The sequence below is a fragment of the Corticium candelabrum genome, chromosome 20 (assembly GCF_963422355.1).
Source record: "Corticium candelabrum chromosome 20, ooCorCand1.1, whole genome shotgun sequence".
Taxonomy (NCBI): domain Eukaryota; kingdom Metazoa; phylum Porifera; class Homoscleromorpha; order Homosclerophorida; family Plakinidae; genus Corticium; species Corticium candelabrum.
In genome coordinates this window covers 75,201-98,816 of record NC_085104.1, presented here as the reverse complement: position 1 = coordinate 98,816, position 23,616 = coordinate 75,201, and the positions used below count along the sequence as shown (strand labels likewise).

Genomic DNA, 23,616 nt, shown 5'->3' with positions numbered 1-23,616 from the left:
CCATCTCGACAGTTAGTTGATTGTTCTAACATACATGCATAATTGTACGTACTTGCATGCATGCATTGGTAGGCATGCAGGAAGTCAGATAGATATAGGCACTGACTACGGGAGTGGATGCACACAGATGCATTGAACAAGGAAGTTAGACAACTGGAAACACAAAATGAAGGAACTATTGTAGGTGTAGAGCCAAATCTAGGTGATATGTAGATAGAACCAGATAGGATGTCTTAGAGACATGAGAAGGAGTTTCTCTTTCATAATATGCAATAGCAATTGTTGCCAACATTTGAGCAGGTTTACGGATAAATGGACAGGCAGATTATAGGAACTGAAGATGTGGTCTACCTTTTTGTATTAATTAAATTGCATTACTTTTACTTTTAGTAAGATTTAGTCATTTGTGAATGAATAGGAAAAGCTGGAACTGATGTGTTGCATTATGGTGTTGTGTAGGCAAATGATGTTGATGATCTCATTGATATACATAGACAATATATTAACAAGGTGCATGACAGATGTCTGCTCAATGAGAAGGTACACAATGATCTGTGATCTAATGTGGTAGAGAGATGATTGATATGAATTGTTAGCAGTTAATTTCTGTAAAATGTATCCACTGTTTGACCTGACTGATAATTTATATTATTTCTTTATGCATAAATAGTGTTGTGTCATCTTGCTATCTGTCTGTTTGTCATTGCCAGTTTGGTGTAGTAAACTTAATTAACTTAACATGGGACTTTCATTAGGCATCATATGTGAAATCAGCAATTCGTAAATGTCTGAATCTTGCACTCATTTTTACATCTAACTTGGAGAGAGGAGTTCAGTTCACAAGGTTTCATATTTGTCTTTTAAATATTTTAACTGTGTCATGTTGTCAGTGTGTTTATGTACTTTCATCTTGCAGAGTGGAGACTGCTGATCGTATCGAACGAGACTATGAACAATGTAATAAGTTTCTTGTTAGCTTTCTTTTAAGCCTTGTACGACGAGGATCATACCCTCACTGTGAGTTATTTGTTTATTCAGTCATTAATTATACACTTCCAGTTTTCAGTGGGCATGTTAGCTATTTCTATTGCAACTAAATACAAATGATGGAGTGGGTCCTAAGTTAGGAAATTGTGAGCTTCTGATTGTACTATTGAGTGAGCTTTCAGTGATTGTATTGGTTTTTTTACTGCTAAGTATGATGTAAATTTGCCTTTAATAATACTTTTTGTGAGAAGTTGCTTACTGTCAAACACTGTGCAGTGGCAATGAAATTCCCACCTATCATGTGAACCAATCATGGCTTCTCTGATACATGTATATCAACCAGAAAACGACATTAGTTTGAGAAATGTTATATTGTTTATCGCTGAGACTCTTGCGCTCTCCTTCTTCACATTTGACATTTCTACGACTCCGTAGCAGTCAGATCAGCTGCTCACATGAACTTGTTGACTCTAGTTCTACAAGACATTGGTGCAACTGCATTTACCTAGGAGTTCATTGCACTGTATATGCATCTGATGACCAACAATCAAAATCCTTGGTTAAATAGTAGAAATAGGACAGCACAGTGTTGATTTGTATGTGTGTATACTGGCATTACTACTGACAGAATTGTGTTATTGGACATGCTGATGATTAGATGGTAATGGTTTCTTGTGATTTTATAGTGGAATACCTTGTGGTGGCTCTTCAGTCATAAGTTTCAAAGAAAGGAGATGTGTGTTTGCGTTTAGAGAAATTATAAGACTTAGACAGGATGAGTTTTTCAATTGTGTGTAGCTTTGAGCAAATGACTCATTTAGAATAGAATGCAAGACTGAAAATCAGCATCATCATTTATGTTAGTTTTCCAAGCTCCATCTTCTGTTGAAGAGAACGCACCGAATGATAGATCATTGCATCAATAAGACCAGCCACTAGAAAACAGTCACAAACCTACTGTCATGAATAACACAGCAAGATTGCCATCACGCACCTGTAAACACCCCACCAACTATAGCACACACTCCTGTCAGGAAATGCATGAAAGACCTACGAAAACGGATCAGTCTGCAACACATATCAACTGAATTTGTTCTTTATTTGTAAAATTTATTAAAACTTATGTATTCGAACTGCACCAAATGGTGGTGTGTCAAAAATACATTATTATTATTATTGCATTTTTGTTAAACTTGTTACAACATTTTCTATCCAACTTTCAAATTAGTCGATTTTATGATTTACTGAACAAAGCACTACTGGTAATTGTGTCACCTTCTCGTCTCTGTGATTTGCACCATCATTGGTGAGAGGTCGTAGAGAACAAACACTCCAGGCAGTCCTTGTTCTGATGCAGGTCCAGAGATATGGATAGATTTCTGGTGTTTAGTGGCTGAGTACTGGTTAGTATTAATAACCTGACAAACAAGCAACTATTACAATAATTATTGATGGTGTTACAAGTGATGACTAACCTTTCCGCTGAGCTTTTTGTAAACTGTTGGAACAACCTTCACAAAGTACTGGAACATTGAAGAGCCTAAGCATCGGTTTTTCATGCAAATGTCTGAATGTATGGTACTGATTCCTGTAACCTGCTGTGTCAACTTGGCTGACACCGTCCAGGGGATTCTCAATTCCAGGGTAGTCTTGGCCAAATGACAACCGTCTGACTGTGTGAGTTAGATTGAACTGTAACAATTGGGCACTCAAATAAGACAAACAAACAGATATGCATATTGGCAAGCGGCTGATAGTAAGAAGGTAGAAGTAAAGGTGGGTGAACTGATAAGGCAAGCTGATGGATGGAGAGGTAGGGCACAACAGGTAGGAGAGATGCACAGAAATTGAACATTAGGCAAAGTATAGGGGTTACTAACCGATTTCATTCCAAAAGGCTGCAGATCGTGCACTACAAAATGAAGTGCAGTGAATAACATGTTAATGTGTGCATATATCTTGTACTTCACCATGAACGTGGTGCTGTTGGAAGCTCTTCCCTGGTGCAAAGTGAAAGTTGCCAGCAACCTACAGTTGTGGGAAACAAATGAGTTTCAGGTGTAATGGTCTCTCATGAAGGAGAGCTTATACCTTGTTTACTTCAAGATAGCCATAAATAAGACAGCCTTCATTTTGCTGAGACTTGATCTTGTCTGACCATCCTTCTTTGATGCACTATAGTAACAACTACATTGTCATGTTTGTCAATCTATACAGTTATAGTTACAGTAAATTCTATTTGACATCTAACATCCTGCTGGTGTCTGTCTGCTTTGTTTGACTGTTTGCCGTCTGCCTGTCTCCATGCTTACTTGTGTGTCAATTTTCACTATATATTTATCTCTCTGTCTGTCTTCTGTCGACTGGTCATCAACATGTCTGACTTGTGCAATTTCCATTGCACTATTGAATGCCCATCCTTTTCTTCGATATGCCTCTCGGACATCTTCACATGTATTGCAGCATCTACAGCATGAAGCTGCTTCAGGAAAACACGACTACTGTACACAGATAAGAAAATGCTTCCTCACTTCAACTGTGTTGTCTCAGCTCCATAGCAACTTCCACATGTCTCTTCTGCTTTTTCTCCCTCATTTTCCTTAGTCTTCTTCCCAGTGACTGCATCAAGAAACTGCTTAGCTTTGTCTTCTCCTAGCTCTGCAATGGAAAATGAAAGCAAATATATAGCCTTCTGAATTAGTGTTGGCAATTAATTTCACAGAGACAGACAGCCAAGCAATGATCTCACTGACAATGACCACACTGATCATATTGGTGATTTCAGTCTTACCTGTGTGTCTCTCTGGTGGAATTTCTTCCAGCATGGTTCCATCTTTATCAAATCTTTTCTTCAAAATGTGATGATCAACATCTAACTGCTCAATGTGAAAGTTAGTTTTTGATTAACATGATCAAACACAGTCACATACTTGATGTTCACCCGAGACATCCATTGCATCAATACTAACATCTGCAACATCGACATATGCATGACAAGCATACTTCTACTAAAGTTACCAAAATACGCAAATGAGAAACTATCTAATACCAAGTATTAGAATAAATCATTTGCAAACTAAGGACTGTGCGTTGGAGTCTTACATGCACATGGTAGATGTGGAAACTGGATATCAATGTTTATTCTAATTTTTTGTCCTCTGCTTGTGTCTACGAATAGCTCAGGAGTGACCTGCAAAACAAATGCATGAATTTACTAAAAGACACCGTCATGCAGTGTTACATACATATATGCTGAAGGAATTACGTTCTCTGTTATATACTTAGCTGTCTGTTTGTTTTTGAGGTGTCTATGTGTATGTGTGTGTTTGTATGTATATTTCTCTCATTTGTGAGAGGCTGTACCTGCTGGTACGAAGTGAAATATATTAATATTATTATACTAGTATCTACACTAATGCAATTTATAATCTTAACGAGATTTTACTATTTCCGGATAGTTTGGAATTACGGTGACAGTACACATCACCTAATAACAATTTAACCTGAAGTACGAGTGTTTTGCTAAAGCGTTTCAGAATTGGACTCTCAGACATACGCACAAATCCCTAACACAGACTGAGGCTAGTAGAGAACTTACATCCGTCTGTAAGTAATATCCGAGTTCTGACAAGAACAGTAGTAACATTATAGCTCCACTAACAAGAGTCACTAAACAAAAGATCAAGTACTAGACTGTAGCATTATTGTAGAGAAGCTGTGGCACTCAAACTCACCAGCCGCCCCACCAAACGTTTTCACTCTGAAGTCTTCTAATGTCTTTGGGTAAGCGTCAAATCGACGCAAGCGGCTCATGAATCCGTCTTGTTGCATAGCTGGATCACAGACATACGGGTGTAGCTAGCGAGAGTATCCGGGAGCTTCCGACTTGTATTGTAGGGACATCCGGGTTTGCCTTGTTTCCTGTTCCGAATTGTCATGTTAGATTGCCTACGCTCTAGATATGGTGTTGATCTTCTTTCTGTCTTTCTGTATATTGCCATGCAGCGGCTATAAAGCAGTCAACTCTATCGTCAGTCAACAGGCAGCGAGCACCTGCCTTGTCGCCTTGCCCTCGAATCATACGAGATACACAGCTCGAATCGCTCGTCAGATTTACACTGTCTCGCCTTCTCAACTACTTTCGAACGAAAACGAGCTTCTTAGAAACTGCACGGTTGTAGCTGTGTTTGTACGCTTTCCGCCTCTTTCAACTCGTCGTATCAAAAACGATGTCGCAGCTCAATTCGTAGAGCCTGACAGTAACGATGGACGAAAATGGCATCTCGGAAAGGCAAGTGTGATCTGATGATTAAATAGAATTGATGGTTGGAAGTCTTTGAAATGTGATCGCGTGTCTTTCCTTGGCTGTTCGATGGAGAATCTCACTTATTTCCGGTCGTAAACGTAGTAAAGTAAATTGAACTGTTGCTGTAGCCAGTACTCGCTATTTCGGCACCGAGAAAGTATGCTGAGTTGCACTTGAGAGTCTGGCTCAACTGCAGTTTCGTGGAGTTTCCAACAAGAAATGTTTGGCGTGTAGTTGAAGCGTGCACTTCTGGAGAGCTGCAAGGTGTAGTTCTTCAATCTCATATGTAAGATTTGGTGGCTTATGTTGGGATTTAGTAGATCAGTCTGTTGTGTCTCTTCAAAAAAAGAGAGTGAGAAGAGAAAATGGAAATGACGACGGTCAGGAGAAGAGTTTAGCGGGATGGAAACATGTAGTTCTGTCCTTCATGTTAATCCTCTCTTTCACCATTCTTCTAGCCATGTGTGCTAAGAGTAAGAGCAAGTAAGCCTTTCAATTTTGTTTACTGTTTTGTAGTTTAGATGGGAATGCTGTCAGTTGATGTGTCAGTCTCCTGTCGTTGTGTGTCAGTCACTCTGTCCTTTTGCATGGCTAGTTACCAGTGTGCATGCCCAAGAGGGGTAAAGTGCAGACACGCGTGAGACTCACGCATTTCGATATTGTCTCACCCTTGTCTGCATCAGACCCCTCATCTCATACATTATTAGAGGGAACTCTTCCCAAAGTATGAGGAGTTTTTAGGTGCAACATTTTGTCCAAGGCAGGCAAGCAGGCAGGCTCAGGAGTTTTAACCACTTCCAGATGACATTACAATGCACACATGATTGTCTAATAAATATGTGGTTTTCCAAGACCTTGCACATGTGTCATGTTAATCTCCCATGGGGGGGGAACGAGTACACAGAATAAGGGTGTAGCCACACAAGACTAGGTGCATGTCCTAAGTCTTCTTAGAATCTATGGATTTCTTTTGTGTTATTGACCAATGCCACTGAACAGCTTATGTGTAACTATCATACTAACTATACTAACAATAATCATTACTATAGCGAGAATAAGTGTATTTTAGTACATACACTGCATACTCATGTAAATGGACTTGTTCATACAGAAATTAATTTGCGTTAGTGCAGTCACTCTTTTCATTTTCATATGCATTTGGCTTTTCAATAGTTGACTGATCTGAAAGTAATTGGTTTATGTATCTGGCACCACAAAAATCGCTGAATTTTAAAATGTAGACATGACTACGAGTTGGAAGCGGCAGTAACTGTGAGAAAGGACAAAAATGGCTTTCTTTGCTTGAAAGCACTGGACATGTCCCAAGACCCTACAAATTATAGTTTGTTGGCCATGCTTATTATGCTGTTGCTATTCCACATGCTCATATTGTGCACGTTTTACTCTACACTACAATGGTGTACACATGGGTATGTGCTCTAGAGAGCCTTGCCTCTAGCCATTAATAGTCAATTTGAGAGCCTCATAAGGGTTTCTTCTACAAGAAATTGAAGAAGAATCACTGTCATTACAAAGAATATGCAACATGTTTTGGTTGCTCACTGTTAGGTTTGCAGGCTATGATGGCTACTAACATCTTCTGGTAATCCTTACTTAATCTTCATGTGTACATAAGAAATATTTACAGTAGATATTTGTTAGTATTACAGCATCTACCACATTGTAATTGCTTTAATTAAATGCTTGTTGCAATACTCAACTTACAACTATCAAGGCTTTATCAGGATGGCGATCTTTAGAAGACTTGATAGTTGAGCTCTCCTGTATGGTGCGAATCTTTGAGCAAATGATTTATTCTTGTCAAGTGTGTGTGTGTGTGTGTGTGTGTGTGTGTGTGTGTGTGTGTGTGTGTGTGTGTGTGTGTGTGCGCACGCGTGCATGCGAATGTGTGGCCACTTCTCTTCGTTTCCTTGGCTTAAATTCTTCATTCTTTTTAAGAGACATCACAAGTGTAGAGAATTGTGAGGTAGTAGATGAAAAAGCAGCAACAGAGAAAATTAATTTGCAAAAGGTACAGGCAATGGTCAAATGTTGTTAATTAATAAGTAAATTAACTAAGCGAAGTTTGTATAGGGTGATGATGTTGGTGCTAGAAATGAATTAGGTGAGAATACAGAAAGAGAGGTAAATGAAAGAACAAAGGCAGGAGGTATGAGTGAAGATGCTATGAGCAAAACAAACAGAGCAACAGCACATGATGCAGGTGACCAGACATCTATAGGTAAGGTGAATGTGGATGAAAATGAGCAGAGGGATGAGGAGAAGCAGGAGGTGCAGATGAGTGATAGTGGAGCTTTTGTTGTTTCTAAACATGAAGTGTTTTCTGGTGATGGATATGCTAAAGTGAGAGCATTCAGCAACAATGCTGACTGTGTAGTAAATGCACAGTCTGACTCAGAAGGTGATGAACATGTAGCTGAGACTGAGGCAGAAAATACTGAAGATGCTGATCTTCTACAAAGTAGAGAGTATCCGTACCCAAAAGTTGCATGTGAATCTCAGTCTCAGTTGAAATCGAAATTGACTCATGCAGCAGATGAATCTCCAACACAGTTGAAATCACCTCAAGTGGAAGGGACATCTATACCTCCAGCTCATGTTGTTAGACCTGTATTTCGATTTGGGTCTACAGCCAGTAAGTCGACTGCTGATAGAGCTTCTGCACCTCAACTAGAAGAGAAAGGTTCACATGTTTTGTCACGCAAAGTTCAACATCAGGAACTTGTGAAGGATATGGGAAAAGAGAGAAATGGTGCATCCACTGATAATCATTTAGGCGAAGTTCACTTGCCTTCTGCAGCAGATGCACAGCCAGCTGAAGAAGATTGGTACTCTACAGCTGATGTAGAGCCTTCTGAAGAGGATTGGTACTCAAAGGTTGACAGAAGAGATGAAGACATGACATATTCATCAATTGAAGATGCAAAGAGTCAATCTGGCCAGCAGCCACCGCCTTTGCCACCAATTAATAAACATCCCAAGGCTCCTTTTTTGTTTGAAATAGGGAAGAAAGCAAGTCGAGATGGACCTCTTCCTCCCACTCCACAAGATGATTGTTCTACAAAGCTGATTGATAAAACTAATGACTTTTCAACATCTGTATGTGACCATGCCAGATCGTTTACGGTGACTGGTACAATTACTGGTCCCAAGGAAGATCCTCCATATGACAAGCCTTTTAAACGTAGTCAAAGTGAAAAAGAGCACACTGGCTTGGCTGAAGGAAACCACATCACTGATATTTCAGCATTGTATTCTAAAGTTGATCTCAGTAAGAAGAAACGAAATGTTTCTGTAGGAGAGCAGCAACATGTCCGGCCTGTTCAGAATGTTGATCCATTGTATGCTAAGCCTTTCAAACGAGGTAGACAACCTGTGACTTCTGATGATGCTGTCACACAAGATGACACAGCAACAGCACAACTAGCAGAAGATGGCTATTCATGTGTTTCCACAAAGTCTCAGCAACACGAGCCAAACTACTCAGAAGTTGGTCCTGCTGCCAGGTCAGCTCCTGGTTTGAAAGTAAAGCACAGCTATGAGATTGTAAGTGATGTGGCACCATCTAAACAGAGTGCTATTCTTGATGCAGGATATGACAGTGTTGGTGCTGGCTCTACAGTGATGGCAGCTGTAAGTGTACCTGATCCTGGATATGACAGTATTGGGAATGATCTCCCCGGAGGTAATGCAGCAAAGAAAGATCCAGACTATGAGAATGTAAATGAAGCAAGAGCAAGAGGAGAGAGTAGTGGACAAGAGGAGGAAACACAAGAACAAGTGGAGCAAACGGATGTCAGCACTGAAACGGAACTTCCACAACTAGAGCAAGAACCAAACTATGATGAAATTGATGACGATTTCCGTGAGCAAATAGAACTATACAGACAGAGATCAGAAAGCAAAGGAGACAGTGAGGGGGGTGAAGTGTTGTGACAGAAAGTTTGGTGATTGATAATTTCTTAATGGTAAAAGGCCTATGTACTGCTTACTTGTGTAGTGTAACCTTCTACCGAGTACTAGATTGCACAAAAACAAGAACTACTTGTAGGTATATTTCATTATATTCGAATAATTTCAGCACTTAACCTGCTGTGTAAAAATTAATAACGTCTAGTCCTAGTTGTTGTATGACTTCATTCTCAAATTGCTGCTTTGTGCTTATTCCATCTTGGTTTCCTCTTGTCTATGAATGCCTGAATGCCTTCTTGTCCATCTGCTAGTTGTAGATTCTGTACCATCACCTTACTGGACAACCTGTAAAACAGAGACGATCCACGTCCTTTCGGAAATAAAACAAGTTGGTAAAATGGCTAAACAATAGCTCATCCTGCTAAGTTGTTGACAAGTCTACTTTTTCAGTATCCGAATCACCTGTAGGCTGCATCACGGTCCAATGTCATTTGCTTGTTGAAGCAATCTTTCCCCAATGAAATGACTTCCTGACTGTACTCACAAATCTTACTAGCCATTTTGAGAGTCTAAAATTAATGAAACAAATGCAGTCAACACGGCCAGTTACAAATACCCAATCGGTCTGCCATGCATGGAGCTAATAAATGAGATCTCAAATGTTATAATGCTTTATGCACATGATCTCATAACAATCATGGGTTACAATCAACAATCATGGGTAGTAAGAGCTACCCTTGTTCTCAAGCAATCTCTAAATTGATATACACCATGTGCACATGGTCAAGGAAGTTGTCTTGGGAAGAGTAAGATTTGCCTGGGTATGAAGAGGTTCATTGTCTGTATTCTCATACAACTGGAGGAGCTTAACACCCCCTCTGTTCTACCACACTATTTACTGTACCAGCTGCTACATGTACCAGTAACACATTGATTGCATTTCTGCTGATAATCTACTCATTCGCCCAATGTTCTATCATGAAAGTTTCAACTTTATACACGTACTATATAGTAAAACATATGACTTGTACATATGTTCATGTCAAATTCAGCTGTTCATGTAGTCATTGCAACGTACCAGCAATTGCCCACTACTGTACATGTAAGTACAAAAAATTGTGTGTTACAACCTACCTCCTCTTCTAACTTGTCTTCAGGAACAACTTTACTTACCAAACCGGTCGCGTAGGCCTCTGAGGATGACAATACAACCAGATGACTACATATCATGTGAATATGGCATTCTAGCTATAGTTTTGCCAAGATTTGATGTAATGAATATCTGCTACTGACCTTCTGCTGATATTGGTTCTCCAGTGAACAGCATCTTCATTGCTGTCTTCCGAGGAATTGAACGTCCAAGTGCAACACCAGGAGTTGAACAAAAGAGACCAATTTTCACTCTTAAACAAAAATCGGATGTCTTTACATTGTCAATACTAATTAAAAGCAATGAAGACATCCTACCCTGGTGTTGCAAACTGTGATGTGTCAGCAGCAACTGCAATGTCACAGCTTGCTACAAGTTGACATCCAGCAGCTGTTGCAAGACCTGACCAACATATAGATATATTAATGCACATTGTGCAACAGATCCAGTATGAGCACGAGCAGTGCCTGCACAAGACATACAAAAAGTTTCATCAATATATAGACAAGTACAAGAGATGTCCAAAACAAAACAGACATAATAGACTGTAGCAAGTTGAAAATTGGTCAAGTGTTAGCTGCTGACAAAGGTGCATGCTGATGTTGCCTGCCATGAGAGCAAACATTTTTGATTTCCAAACAATGTGCTGATCGATTTACACCTTTGTATGCTACATGGACACAGCACAAACCACAGAACACGGAGCGTGTTCATACCGACATCTGGACTAAAACTATGAATAGGCTAACTATGATTAGTAAATCAGGTGGGCACGCGAGTCTAATTAGCCTCGAAAATTTTCATCAGCCATATCCGGCAAGAATTCGTGTGAATTGTCTTGACGAATCCATTGCTTTAGGTTTTGAAGAGGGAAACATTTAGTTTGCTGTTTCCGGCAGCTCCTTCAGTAACGGCAGGAAGTTGTCACATGTACAGGCACTTACATAGTGGACTTCTGCCTGCGCTTCCATATACGTCGCCATTATTTGCTGCGTTTGTACGTTTAATTAAACATGCAAAACCATATCAGAAACATTAGCGGCATGCTGTTCTTGTAGACTACCCCACATGCCAAAGTCACATGCAACTACTAACGCCACTAATGTGGTTGTACATGTAATACTACTCTCTAGGACGTTAGAATGGCGTTACACTAGATTAGAACCAGTGTGAACGAGTACACTAACGCCAAACTAATCATGATCAGGCCCCATGTAAACACGCTCTAAGTCATGACATGTCTGATTGTGCATATGATGTTATGTTGGAGGTGAAATATTTGTTTCCAACTTTTAGATCATACTCTGACAGTGTCACACAGTGTGCAACACTTTTACTACTACACACAAAAGCATAAATAACAAATGGCCGACAATATTACCTTTGACTTCAGCAATAACAGGCACCGGTACATCTTGTATCCGAGCCATCAGTTCACTGCATTTCTCAAACACAAGCTTGTGGTAGTCTCTCCTCTCTCTGTCGAGCTGAATTAAACATTAAATATGAAACAAAGGTTACACGATTATAACATGAGATATGCAAAAATGCATGTTTAGATGGTACATTACCAGTTCCTTGAGGTCATGCCCTGAAGAAAACACGGGACCATCAGCTGCTAGTATTATTACTCTAGTGTCCGCATCTGCACTTGCTTTCTCAATTGCGTCCAACAGAAAATCCAACATCGACACAGACAATGCATTGCTGCAATGACATACATGAGACAAATTCTAAATCTCTTTCAATAGCTCGAGGTTTGACCAACTGACCGTTTTGACGTATTTCTTAGAACAATCCGTCGGATATAACTTGCAATCACGTCACTACCTGCAAGACCTGAATGAAAGAGCTTTGGTTGTTTAGTGCTAATGTAGCAATGTTTTCTTGTGTGTAAGACACAGCGAAATAGCTTCTGGAATCGAACTAATGCAGCCATAGCTAGCCCGGATGCTAGAAAGGATTATCCGGGGTTCACCATTATGTATTGATGTCAAATAATCCTAGCATTCGTGACGACTTGACGCACACTTTTTGTGTGTAGGTGTTGGTATTCTCTGTCCATCGCTACGCTGTCGTTAAAAAATGACAAGTATAGATGTCCTCATACAGCCAGTGTCTAGCACACCGGAGAGAATGATTGAGAAGTAAGACGGAACTTGATCGAGGAAGGAACGGCGAATATTTATGGCAGATTTATTGCAGACAAACTGAGTAGTTATTTGTATGGTGTTGCCTTGTTCTAACAGTGAGTAATTTGTGTAGACTGAGAGAGTTAGCAAGCAGCAGGTTGATGAAAGGAACTTCGCGGTAAGTGTGACGACAATCTGGTTGGAGAGTCTACGTTAGGCCTTGCGTTGGCAGGGAAGATGAGATGGGTTGTTTTTTTCTTTTGATTTAGCCGTCCGGCACTCGAAGCATTACGTGGTTGTGTAGTGAGGCAATGTGTAGTTTCGCAGTCTCACGTCGCCTTCTTGTTGGAAGTGAGTGATCTGGACACACACACACACACACACACACACACACACACACACACACACACACACACACACACACACACACACACTCGCACACACACACACACACACACACACACACACACACACACACACACACACACACACACACACACACAGAACACACACACACACACAAAACAAACAACACACACAACTGGCACTGGTTAATAATCTAGACTGTTATAGAGACAAGCGCTGTTATAGTTAGACTTTTATACAAGAATAGACCTAATAGACAGTAACTTATAATGTTGTAAATATAGGATGGTCGTGTTTGTCGTGTTGGCTTCTGTGTGAGACATTTAGAAGTAGAGGAAAATGGGCATATGAATAAGACAAAAAAGTTAGAAAATGTGAACACTCAATTAAAATGAAACATATGACACAATGATTCTTTGTGCCTCAGTGAGGAAGAGACTTCTAATGCAGCTTCGACTACTAGACCTTCGACAGCAAGGCACAGAAGTAGAGATTCAGCGGGTGATGCTCAAGATTTTGTATTATTAAATATGATGTGTGTCTATAAATCTTAGTGTTTGAGAGTTTAATCTGTTTGTTTGTTTTTTTATGTTCACCTACTTGTGTATGGTCTGTTTGTTGGTACATATGCATGTATGCATATGTGTGTATGTATCGGTTTGTCTTCATCTGTCTCCATGTTTTTTGAATGTTTTGATATACTAACCTAGCCTCAAACTTCCGGACCAGAGAGCGTGTGAAGCGCACGATTCTACTCTAGTCTGGACCAAAACGATACTAAAATGATTTGGGAAGTACATATAAAAAAGCTATGGTAAATGGTAGTCTAACGGTCTAGGGTCGTTTTATGTTGTTCAATAATGAGATGGAAAGTTAGGTGCTTTTGCATTATGCAAACATATAATTGTAAATGTCATGAGATCTCACGAACGAAGAAGAGACGTCTGCCATGTTTGTAGCGATATCTTGGTGGACGGTGTAGCGTGACCTCTAGAAATGGGGGGCTAAACATAAAAGTGAGCTATGGGACACGCTCACTTTTATAACTTCTAATTGACTGATGGTGTAGAATCAGTGGCAGATCCAGACTGGAGAAAGGGTGGTGTATATACTATATACAGCTTTGATCCTCACACGTATTTACAGTCCACAATTTTATAACCACCGTTACAAATGATAGCGGGCTATAGCCCGGTCTAGTCCATGCCACGCTACTCCCTGGACGGCATGAAATGACAACTCTTTGATTCTGTGGTAGAATGCTAGCTACTCTAACTGCTTGACTAAAAAGCGAGACTGCCGCTCGACCAGTTGTCAAAGGTGATTGTCTAGCGACGCTGCTGTGCATGTCCTGTCACTGCAACCTTGAAAATATCAAAGAACTGGAGCTGAAACTAAAACTAAAGCTTGGTTCACAATATTGACGTTGACGTTGACATCAGCGTCAACGTCTGATGCTGACGTCAATGTCAATATTGTGAACACGCCAGCATCACCGACGCTAGCCTGGCGTCACGACGTTAATGTTGAAGCTGGAATTGAACCGAGTTTTATTCCAGAACAAACACAAGCATGTGACCATTTTCAACCAATCAAAAGCACACATCCTCGAACTAAAGCATATATCCGGGATCAGCCGTGGATGAAGTGCTGGTGGAATCCGTGAGGAAGTATGCCCGTGCTATTGGCAAATCTGGTTGAATGGTTAAAAAGACTATAGGACTGAAGGAAATGCCTGTGAAATTGTCCTTGCTGCCGGCGTTGCTAGAATAGTTTTCTAATCCGCTTTCGTCTTCTTCCAGCTGTTTGAACTCTCTTGCGGCTACGATGCAGTAGAAATAGCAACAGGAGAGTCACGTATACTAGCGGTGTTCGTTTATGTTGAATGCACTGGACTCGAGTTTTTGACCATCTGAGCTGTGCGTTGCATCGCGCATATTGTGAACAAGTCAACGTCAACGTCAATGTCAGCATCAATATTGTGAACTAGGCTTAAGACCCGTGTGTGCACCAGAGTCTTTATTCATTCATGGCTCTGCTGTACACTTAACCGCCCAGGAGTATTTCACACACGTTTATCAGCGTTAGTCACTTAGCATAACCAATTACTGCTAAACCAATCAGAATTTACGGTTGTAAGGCGCTGATTGGCTTAGAAGGCTATTTCTGAAATCATTTTAGTACTGTTCTAGTCCAGACTAGAGTTGTGCGCTTTGCGCTCTCTGGTCTGGAATTTTGAGGCTAATTAACCTTGTGAGTAGCTTGTCTTATCATTTCAGGCTCAGTTCCTCGTTTTTATTCTAATGATGCTGCCTGGTGGACTACAGAGCCAATCAGTGCATCATCTCTACCAATACATCTTGTGTTAGAACAACTGATGTTTATGTATTGTTTCTTTTTCGAAAACCTTGTTGTCTTGTAGCACTCGGTTTGGTTCCAGTGCTCGTCTCCGTCGCATCACACTTGATGCTGGGCCAGCCAGGGTAAGGAACAGGGCAGTGCGTGGTCGTGGACGAGGATCTGGAGGAGTCTGGTTATCAGGATCTCGTGTTGTAACTGCCTCTGAAATCCCTGAAGATTTGGTGGCTCAGGTACATGATATATACAATGACACTAATGACTGGTTTATACTGCATAAAGGCTTGCTGTGATAAAGGTCTTAGAGAAACAGAGATAAGTAGACCAATGTTTGGACAAGCAGGCAGACACTGTCACAGACAGACAGCTGTAAATCACTGAGAGAACTCTGGAAGTTGTGATTGATGGGAGAGACTAAAATGATGAATAGTTATTGGAGAACTGACAGTGCATTTAATCTATACTACTGAAATCGGCGGTGTTTGTTTGTGTTTGTGTGTGTGTGTGTGTGTGTGTGTGTGTGTGTGTGTGTGTGTGTGTGTGTGTGTGTGTGTGTGTGTGTGTGTGTGTGTGTGTGTGTGTGTGTGTGTGTGTGTGTAAAAGTTTGATAACCTGCTAGACCGGATCACCCACGAGGCTAAACGTTGGGTACAGGCGTAACTCAACATGGGCAAGAACATAGGCAGGGTGGCATTGGCCTCCACCTTCAGTCAGGCCCTCAGTTGGGAGTGCAACGTCTAACAACACTATGCTGTTTGCCTTTCAAGAAGGAGACTGAATGCCTCTGATAGACTCAATTTGAAGGAACTTCCGTTACGTGAACTCAATCTCATGGCGTAGTTTTGTTTTCTCATAACTAAGAATGGAATGCTCACTTTAAAATTTCAGTATTATTGTTTGTTCACATGCCATTGTTACGTCACAAATCTACCAGTCCCATCAGACTGGGTTAGCTGTAGATGATTTTACTTAAAGGAACATTTCGGCCGCATGCGCTAGTAAATTGCGCCCAGCATACACCTTTGATTGTTGGTTACCAACAATCAAATTGAGACATTTGACGCATTTGCAGAATGAGATATGCTTACGTACGCTTTTAACTGATTAAATGATAAATTCTATCGGACGCGTTTGTAACTTTTTGGATCGGGACTCCAACTTCTCGAATATCTACAGTAGATCGCAGTTTGCAAAGCATGCTGTTTGGTTCAGTAGCTGAAACACTTATGCACAACTTACTCATACTTATCAAGCGGGCAACGCTTTTCTAGCGTGACGCTGAAGAGGGTTTTCTCGCCATCACGTGTAACATCACGTGACATCGACAGCAGTCGGTGAAGCGTTGTGGACGGTGAAACAGATCTGGATGCCAATACCGCTCGCCTCGCTAATCTTTTAGTTGTGTTCATGTGCGACAGACCAAGTATGAACAGCTGTTTTTACCACACACCGAAGGGGCCCTGTTGTAAGAACTGGACTCAACCGTAACTTTGCATTGCAGTTCTTGTCACTTCCATTAGTGCATGCAATCATTGCTTTTTTCCGCAAACGTACGTTAGCGCGCGTCTCTGAAAAAAAAATGTTGTGTTAATGCAAATCTCCCAAATGTCTCTTTAACTTAAACATCAAACTATGTCCAGAGCAAAGGGATAGAGTTCCCATTGTTCAGTGCTTGCATTGGAAACATGCTGAGTATATTTGAAATATCCCAGGAGGACCCACTTCCATTTGCACAAATTTTGAATTCTCTGGAACGGCGCATGAGATCTCTACCAAATTTAGACTGCCCATTCCTGACAAGAAATTAACTGCGCGTGACTTTCAAGTTTTTCCTGCCCAGATGTACATTTCTGGAACTGGAACAATCTAACCTGCCCGTGCGGAGAACGGGCCAGTGAGCTAGTTTTTATTATACAACCAGTGTCTGAGTTGGAAATTTTTTTAGAGAGTAGAGAAGTTGTAAAATTAGTTGTGCAAGAGTGTGATTATGAAAACTGGATAATGCTTAACCAAAATTGGAGTTTTGAGTTGTTTGTTGAAAGGGCAAGCATATGGTTTTGTACATTCAATTTTGGAATGTGTTTTGTGCAGATCTGGAACTGTAGACATTTGAGTTACCGTTTTTGCTCGTAATAACGCTCTGGGCATATAGAAAAGAAATGCTTTTTTTGGGCATATGCTAGGGCATGGGCGTTATTTTGGTTCCAGGCATACACATGGTCGCAAAATGCTGTCGTTTGGCCAGTCACCATCTAAACACTTGAAGACACAAATACCACAAATGCTTGCAATTATCCGTTTGCAAGATCAAAGGTACTGGTGTATCTGTACAGCATCAGCATACACGCAGAAACTAGACACTAGACACGCACACAGGAGACTCTGAGTGGTCGGCCTGAAGCCTGTCAAAAGCATCAGGATCGGTAATTGCAACGAAGACATGAGTCTAGCGGTAAGTACTTTACTCAACACTGGCACCAGCTCATCAAACGCACACAGACGGAGACGAATGTTCTGCTGACCCCATTTTGTTTTGTCTGCTCATGCGTATCCTAGGCTTAGACTTGGGTAAGGGTGTATACTTGGGCATGGGCATTTTTGGGCTGAAAGTTCTGACCTGGCACACATGGGTATATATACAGGCATGGGCTTTATTTCGGTATGGGCGTTATTACGGGTGAATACGGTATTTTACTGTCTCACATGATACAGACAGACGGATGAATTGACAGACAACTGGACAGACAGATAGATGATGTCTGGTGTTAGTGTTTAATTAATGTTTTTGTATGCAAATGAGTTGTTTGGCAGTAAACTTTCCTTATTTGATGTAGGCCCAATCCGTATTGCAAGGTCGCTCACGGAGTGTTATAGTGCGAGAATTACAACGAACTGTAAGCTAGACAACTTAGTTGACTTAAACTTAATGAAGTAGAGATGCTGATTATGGTAGGCCAACAGGATTTGATATGTTTTATTCTGTTATTTTTCAATATTTTTAAATTGAATGTCAGATCTTACTACAATTTTTCAAAAACTTGTATTTGTAAATGTAACTGCAAATCGTAGTTAGTGTTGAAGGCTATTAGATTTAAATTGCATTTTGTGATGAAAGATTGTTGTAGAATCTTGATGTCAACATGGCTGTCAACAATTTACTAAGCCGGGATGACTCTGAAATGGAGGACGAGGAACACCAGGACACTCTCATGCCTGGAGGTTGGTTGGTTGTTTGGTTTGTGGACATCTAGTTGTATTACCAGCAAAGTTAACAGACATACAGTTGCAGGTAGACATACAGAGAGCTGGACAGAAAGACTAGGCTGGACCCTCAAGCCTACAGGAAGACAGATGTGGAACAAAAGTTGTGTTTGTGGTTATTTGCACAATTAAAATTCAGTGTTCAGGTTTACTTCATTCCTAACTTTGGGTTAAGCCTTCATGATTTTCATGTATTGTAAGTGCTAATATTTTCTGGCTTGAGGCTTCTGCTAGACATCAGCGTTTATAGAAAAGATGTGTTTGAACTTTTGGGTTAAGGCCACAAATTGAGGACTATATTTCTATATTTGTAGCAATTAAGGCATTTATTGAGCTTTCACACAACAGAAAACAGAAACAGAATGTTTCAAATATCACTAAACATTTTGATTGCTTGAGTTATCACGCACCATACAATGTTAGGTTTCTATATGTAGTATTGACAGTGTGAAGGTCAGTGTTTGTTTGTATAGTGTCTCATGTTACTTAGGCTATTCAGTATTGCAATGGCATTGAGTAGTAATTTTTCAGTTAATTTTACCAGGTATCAGTTCAGTGTATTAGTTCTTCAGTAGAAGTAGGTGTAAGATAACGGTTACAGCTGTGCACTTCGTGTCAGTCAGAATCGTTCTGGTCTATTTCCGATTACACATACGGGATAGTGAATCTAATTACATTACATGTCATCTATCTGTCTCTGGGTGGCTTCAACTCAAAAGTGCAGTGTCAAGCAATGGTTGCTAATTACGTAGTGTAGTCCTCCAGTAGGCGTCGTGGTGGTCTTGAGATCCTCCCCAGCCTTGTTGTTTTGACTGCAGGTTGACTTGCAGGTGCAGTTGGGGACTTGGCAGATTTTGGAGGGCTTTCTGTATTCGGAGATCTGATCTCCGTGTCTGGCAGTACGTTTGTCTCTTCAGGTTGATTTGGTGGTTGTCCTTCTGACAGGCTGGTGTTTGTTTGTTGTCCCGTCGGAGTGTACTTAGCGAACATTGTGTTGTCATCCCACACTTCTGTTGTCCTGTTTATGTGTGTTCTAGTTCTTCTCACTGTCCGTCCATTTGCTAGTCTGAGGATGTAGGATTGGGGCTCTGTGTGGTGTCCAATGACTTTTGCTGGTACCCATTTTTTTCCTCTCATTGTCCTTACGCTTTCATCAGGAAGCAGAGGTGAGTTCGTTGTGTTTCCTGTGGCTCCATAGAACGCATATTGGGATTGGTGGGCGATTAGTTTTTGTCTGGTCTTGTCTGCATCCATGTTATGTGGAACCAGAGTCTCAGTATTTATTGTTAGTTGGGTTCGGAGGTGTCTCCCCTGTAGCAGGATGGCAGGAGTAGGCAGGTCTCCTCCTATTGGTGTGTTCCTAAGGACTCTTAGAGCGTCATTGATTGTACGGCCCTCCTCCAACATCTTGGCCATCATTTTCTTGACTGTTTGGACACCTCTTTCCGCTTGGCCGTTGCTGGCTGGGTAGCCTGGACTGGATGTGGTGTGTTGAAATCCCAGCTTCCTGGAGAACTTGCGAAATTCTTCGTTGGCGTATTGTGGCCCGTTGTCCGAGAATATTGTTTCTGGTATTCCAAAATTGGCAAAATGCTTGTCTAGGATAGTTATCACATCAGCTGCTTTCGTTGACTGGAGGTGATCTATGGTCACCCATTTGCTGTAGTAATCGATGGTAAGTAGGTAATGTTCCCCTTGTAGTTCAAACAAGTCTGTTCCCACTTTCTGGTAGGGGTAGTGTGGAACATCATGAGGTTTAGTGTCTGGCTTTGGGTTCTGGCTTCGATTTTCTTGGCATTTGCTGCAACTCGCTACCATGTCATGTATTTCATTGGTGTAGCCAGGCCAGTACACTGACGTCTTGGCCCTTTCTATACACTTCACTATTCCATAGTGTCCCTCATGTATACTGTTCATCACCGTTTTGCGCATTGTCACAGGGACGACAGCTTGGCTTCCTTTGAGGACAATGCCGTCTTTCTCTGTTAGGTCGTGTCTCACATTCCAGTACGGTTTGATTGGACCCGGGACACTCCTCCTTGTAGGTGGCCATCCTGTGTGTATGTAAGTGATGAGTGCCTGCATTGTAGGGTCTTGTCTGGTCGCTTCCGTACATCTTTCACGTCCAAGTGGTGTGGGAATGATTTGCTCTGTGACGGAGTCGATTTGCTCTTCTGTTAGTTCATCATAGTCTGTATAGGGTGTTGTAGATGGCATTCTGCTCAGAGAATCGGCCAGGACCATTTCTTTCCCGGAATGGTGCTCTAGCGTGTAGTTGTATTTGAGACATCGTAGGCGCATTCTCTGAAGCCTAGGACTGACTTCAGCAAGGGGCTTTTTCAGTATTCCAAGTAGTGGCTTGTGGTCAGTCTCCACTATGACATCTTGTCCATACACATACTGATGGAATCTTGTTAGTCCAAACTGGATGGCAAGCATTTCCTTCTCTATTTGTGCATATTTCTGTTGTATGCTGGACATTGTTCTTGACGCGTATTCTACTGGGTGCCCCTCTTGAATAACAGCTGCTCCCAACCCATGTTGTGATGCGTCCACAGTTAGTCTCACTGGTAATGCTGGATCAAAAAGTCGTAGTACTGGGGCCTTTGTCACTAGATCTTTCACATGCTGTAGGGTGCGGTCGTGAACGGAGTCCCACACCCATGCAGTCTCCTGCTGTGTTAGCTGTCGCAGTGGGCTGGCTGTCTCAGCCAAAGTAGGACAAAATTTCGACAAATATGTAACCAGGCCCAGGAGTCTTGAAACATCTGTCTTGGACTGTGGCTTTGGGAATTGCTCAATGGCCTCGACTTTTTCTGGGTCAGGTTTTATCCCTTCTGATGTAAGCACATGTCCCAGATACTTTCTGAACTGGCATTTGGATCGGTTGAGTCTAAGGTTCAGCTCCCTACACCTTTCGAGGACCATCTGAAGGCGTTTGTCGTGCTCCTCTACGCTACAGCCTGATACAAGGATGTCATCCACATAGGTGTGTACCCCAGGTATGTCTGCAAAGGATTCTGTCACTATTCTGTGAAACACTTCTGGGGCAGAGCTGATTCCGAAAGGTAGTCGGCAATACCGGTAGCGCCCAAAAGGAGTTGCCACTGTTGTCAAGTAGCTGCTTTCCTTGTCTAGGGCAATCTGTAGAAAACCAGATGTAGCATCTAGGGTTGAGAAATATTGTGAGCCTGCCAACGTGCCGAATATCTCTTCGGGTGTTTTCAATTGATAGTGCTCCCTTTGTATAGCCTTGTTCAACGCTCCTGGATCAATGCATATCCTTGGTTTGTCTTTACCTGGCTTTGTTACAAGGACTATGGGACTGACCCAATTAGTAGCCTCTGTTACTTTGGCTATGATGCCTTGTTTCTCCATTTCATCCAGTTGTGACTTCAGTTCCTGTCTGTACCTAAATGGAACTCTTCTAGCTGGTTGGATGACTGGTTGTGCATTTGTCTTTAGTTTGATGCTGTACTCTCCTGGTAGTCGTCCCAGTCCTTTAAAGACATCTTTGAACTCTGATATAGCTGTGGGTGTGTCCCCTGTTGCATCCACTGCTAGGGTCTGTTGTATTAGTCCCAAGTCAGTGATGGAAGGCAATCCTATGAGCGTCTCCACGTTCTCTCGTACTATGATGAATTCCATCCTGCGGGTGACTCCTTGAAATGTTGCCTCCATGGTTGTTTTCCCACAGACATCTAATTTTGTTCCTCCGTATGCTGTTAGCTGAACTTCTGTTGGCGTGGGAGGGCTAGCACAGAGGACGCGGTAAGCAGTGAATGGCAGTATGTTGCACGTTGCACCTGTGTCGATTTTGGCTTTCAAACCTCTCCCTCCTATGTCCAGTATTATGTTCCAGACTTTAGCCTTTGTTTTACTGGTTTGTGTCGTGGTACCGGTGCAGTAAGCGAAATGGTCTCTCTCCTCGTTCTCTGGTGTGTCTGGTGTGGCTCGTTGTGGCGATATCGCATTGGCCGTCTCCTTTGTTGTTTGTCGTCGGGCTAGTCTGTCCTTTTCTGCCTTTTTGCATGCTTCCGCCGTGTGATTCATAATGCCGCAATATTTGCATTGTTTTCCCCATGCTGGGCAGTTTTTTGGTTTGTGGTTTGTCGCGCAGTAGTGGCAAGGGCGCTGCTTCATGGCTTTCACCATGTGTACCGCCGCCGCGTCGGTGACGCATTCTTTCAAGGCTGTGGCGGTTGATGTCATACTGGCAATGTAACGGGTTGTCGCTTCCATTGACCTGCACATGTCTACAGCTTTGGTTAGGGTTAGGTCAGATTCTGCCAACAGTTTCTCGCGGACGTTGTCTGCGGTGATATTGATTACAATCTGGTCCCGGATGATCTTCGTTTTCTCCTCTTGGTGATATCCGCAGGTTTCCACCAGGCGCAGCAAATCTGTGTAGAAGCTGTCGAAGGGCTCATTCGGTTGTTGTTTCCTCTGCAGGAACAGGAATCTTTCGTAGATTTCATTACTTTTAGGCTTGAAGTAGTTGTTGAACGCTCTAATGACGCAGTCCAGTTTGTCCTCGTCGCCGTCTGCGGCCCAAGTGAATGTTCGGTAGACGGAGATGGCTTCCCCTCCCATTGCCGTGAGTAGTATTGCGACTTTCGTTTTCTCGTCTTCTTTGTCCTTCTTTGTTGCTGTCATGTAGAATGTAAAATGGTCCCGCCACTGTGGCCATTCTTTGGCTGCTTCCAGTGTGGTTGTGAATGCTTGAGGCGGTTTCAGTCCTTCTGCCATGCTGTTGTCGGTTCTTTCCTCCTGACACCATGTAAGATAACGGTTACAGCTGTGCACTTCGTGTCAGTCAGAATCGTTCTGGTCTATTTCCGATTACACATACGGGATAGTGAATCTAATTACATTACATGTCAGTAGGCACTGCTCAACTTTTGAGGCATTTACTGTATGGTAATTGGCGATCGAAGCGAGCCTTTCTCTTGTCATGTCAATTGAGGTTGAGATATATTATATTATATAAATATGCGTACATCAGCACTTGTCATATGGATTTATGGCAAAACGGAGAAACAGGTCGACATAACGCGGCTATGCCAGATGAATGCAATTTGACTCCGCAACACATGCGCTAAGAATTGAATCAAGGGTCCTCT

The 23,616-nt window shown here is 41.8% G+C and overlaps 4 protein-coding genes and 1 long non-coding RNA gene across 9 annotated transcripts in view; 3 read left to right on the top strand and 2 right to left on the bottom strand.

The window, feature by feature from the left end:
- Positions 1 to 51: 51 nt before the first annotated feature.
- LOC134195371 (uncharacterized) lies at positions 52 to 1,896 on the top strand. Of its 2 annotated transcripts, XR_009972368.1 has the most exons (5): positions 52 to 389; positions 460 to 540; positions 756 to 844; positions 917 to 1,017; positions 1,674 to 1,896. It is a non-coding gene; the product is annotated as an uncharacterized LOC134195371 (long non-coding RNA). The 2 variants fall into 2 exon arrangements; XR_009972367.1 differs by having other exon boundaries at positions 59 to 540.
- On the bottom strand, positions 1,748 to 4,844 carry LOC134195370 (endoplasmic reticulum-Golgi intermediate compartment protein 3-like). Its single transcript, XM_062664388.1, has 15 exons — positions 4,722 to 4,844; positions 4,586 to 4,656; positions 4,090 to 4,177; positions 3,918 to 3,958; positions 3,779 to 3,863; positions 3,519 to 3,645; positions 3,372 to 3,453; positions 3,079 to 3,162; positions 2,958 to 3,015; positions 2,868 to 2,899; positions 2,583 to 2,679; positions 2,463 to 2,527; positions 2,263 to 2,405; positions 1,982 to 2,037; positions 1,748 to 1,922 (listed from the first exon to the last, which is right to left on the bottom strand). Exons 1-15 carry the CDS (start codon positions 4,816 to 4,818, stop codon positions 1,843 to 1,845), a joined length of 1,206 nt encoding a protein of 401 aa, XP_062520372.1. The 5' UTR covers positions 4,819 to 4,844; the 3' UTR covers positions 1,748 to 1,842.
- Positions 4,845 to 4,897: 53 nt separating this feature from the next.
- On the top strand, positions 4,898 to 9,436 carry LOC134195385 (uncharacterized). Of its 2 annotated transcripts, none has more exons than XM_062664404.1 (5): positions 4,898 to 5,278; positions 5,422 to 5,557; positions 5,614 to 5,776; positions 7,253 to 7,325; positions 7,388 to 9,436. In XM_062664404.1, the coding sequence occupies exons 1-5, from the start codon at positions 4,949 to 4,951 to the stop codon at positions 9,248 to 9,250; spliced, it is 2,565 nt and encodes an 854-aa protein (XP_062520388.1). In that variant the 5' UTR covers positions 4,898 to 4,948; the 3' UTR covers positions 9,251 to 9,436. The 2 variants fall into 2 exon arrangements, with proteins under 2 accessions (XP_062520388.1, XP_062520387.1); XM_062664403.1 differs by having other exon boundaries at positions 5,611 to 5,776.
- LOC134195386 (enoyl-CoA hydratase domain-containing protein 3, mitochondrial-like) lies at positions 9,339 to 12,320 on the bottom strand. Its single transcript, XM_062664406.1, has 8 exons — positions 12,149 to 12,320; positions 11,948 to 12,083; positions 11,758 to 11,863; positions 10,694 to 10,778; positions 10,520 to 10,629; positions 10,361 to 10,419; positions 9,689 to 9,795; positions 9,339 to 9,571 (listed from the first exon to the last, which is right to left on the bottom strand). Exons 1-8 carry the CDS (start codon positions 12,313 to 12,315, stop codon positions 9,457 to 9,459), a joined length of 885 nt encoding a protein of 294 aa, XP_062520390.1. The 5' UTR covers positions 12,316 to 12,320; the 3' UTR covers positions 9,339 to 9,456.
- A 57-nt stretch (positions 12,321 to 12,377) lies between these two features.
- LOC134195893 (E3 ubiquitin-protein ligase UBR5-like) overlaps positions 12,378 to 23,616 on the top strand; it is a 31,232-nt gene continuing 19,993 nt past the window's right edge. For 2 of the 3 annotated variants that reach the window (XM_062664986.1, XM_062664985.1), the window contains exons 1-9: positions 12,378 to 12,523; positions 12,642 to 12,686; positions 12,778 to 12,859; positions 13,159 to 13,238; positions 13,302 to 13,375; positions 15,154 to 15,238; positions 15,297 to 15,465; positions 18,067 to 18,126; positions 18,358 to 18,451. In XM_062664986.1, coding sequence (XP_062520970.1) covers positions 12,462 to 12,523; positions 12,642 to 12,686; positions 12,778 to 12,859; positions 13,159 to 13,238; positions 13,302 to 13,375; positions 15,154 to 15,238; positions 15,297 to 15,465; positions 18,067 to 18,126; positions 18,358 to 18,451 — 751 coding nt within the window. In that variant the 5' untranslated portion in view covers positions 12,378 to 12,461. Of the gene's footprint in view, positions 12,524 to 12,641; positions 12,687 to 12,777; positions 12,860 to 13,158; positions 13,239 to 13,301; positions 13,376 to 15,153; positions 15,239 to 15,296; positions 15,466 to 16,806; positions 17,685 to 18,066; positions 18,127 to 18,357; positions 18,452 to 23,616 lie in introns of those variants that run through there. The other variant, XM_062664987.1, reaches the window with a different exon arrangement.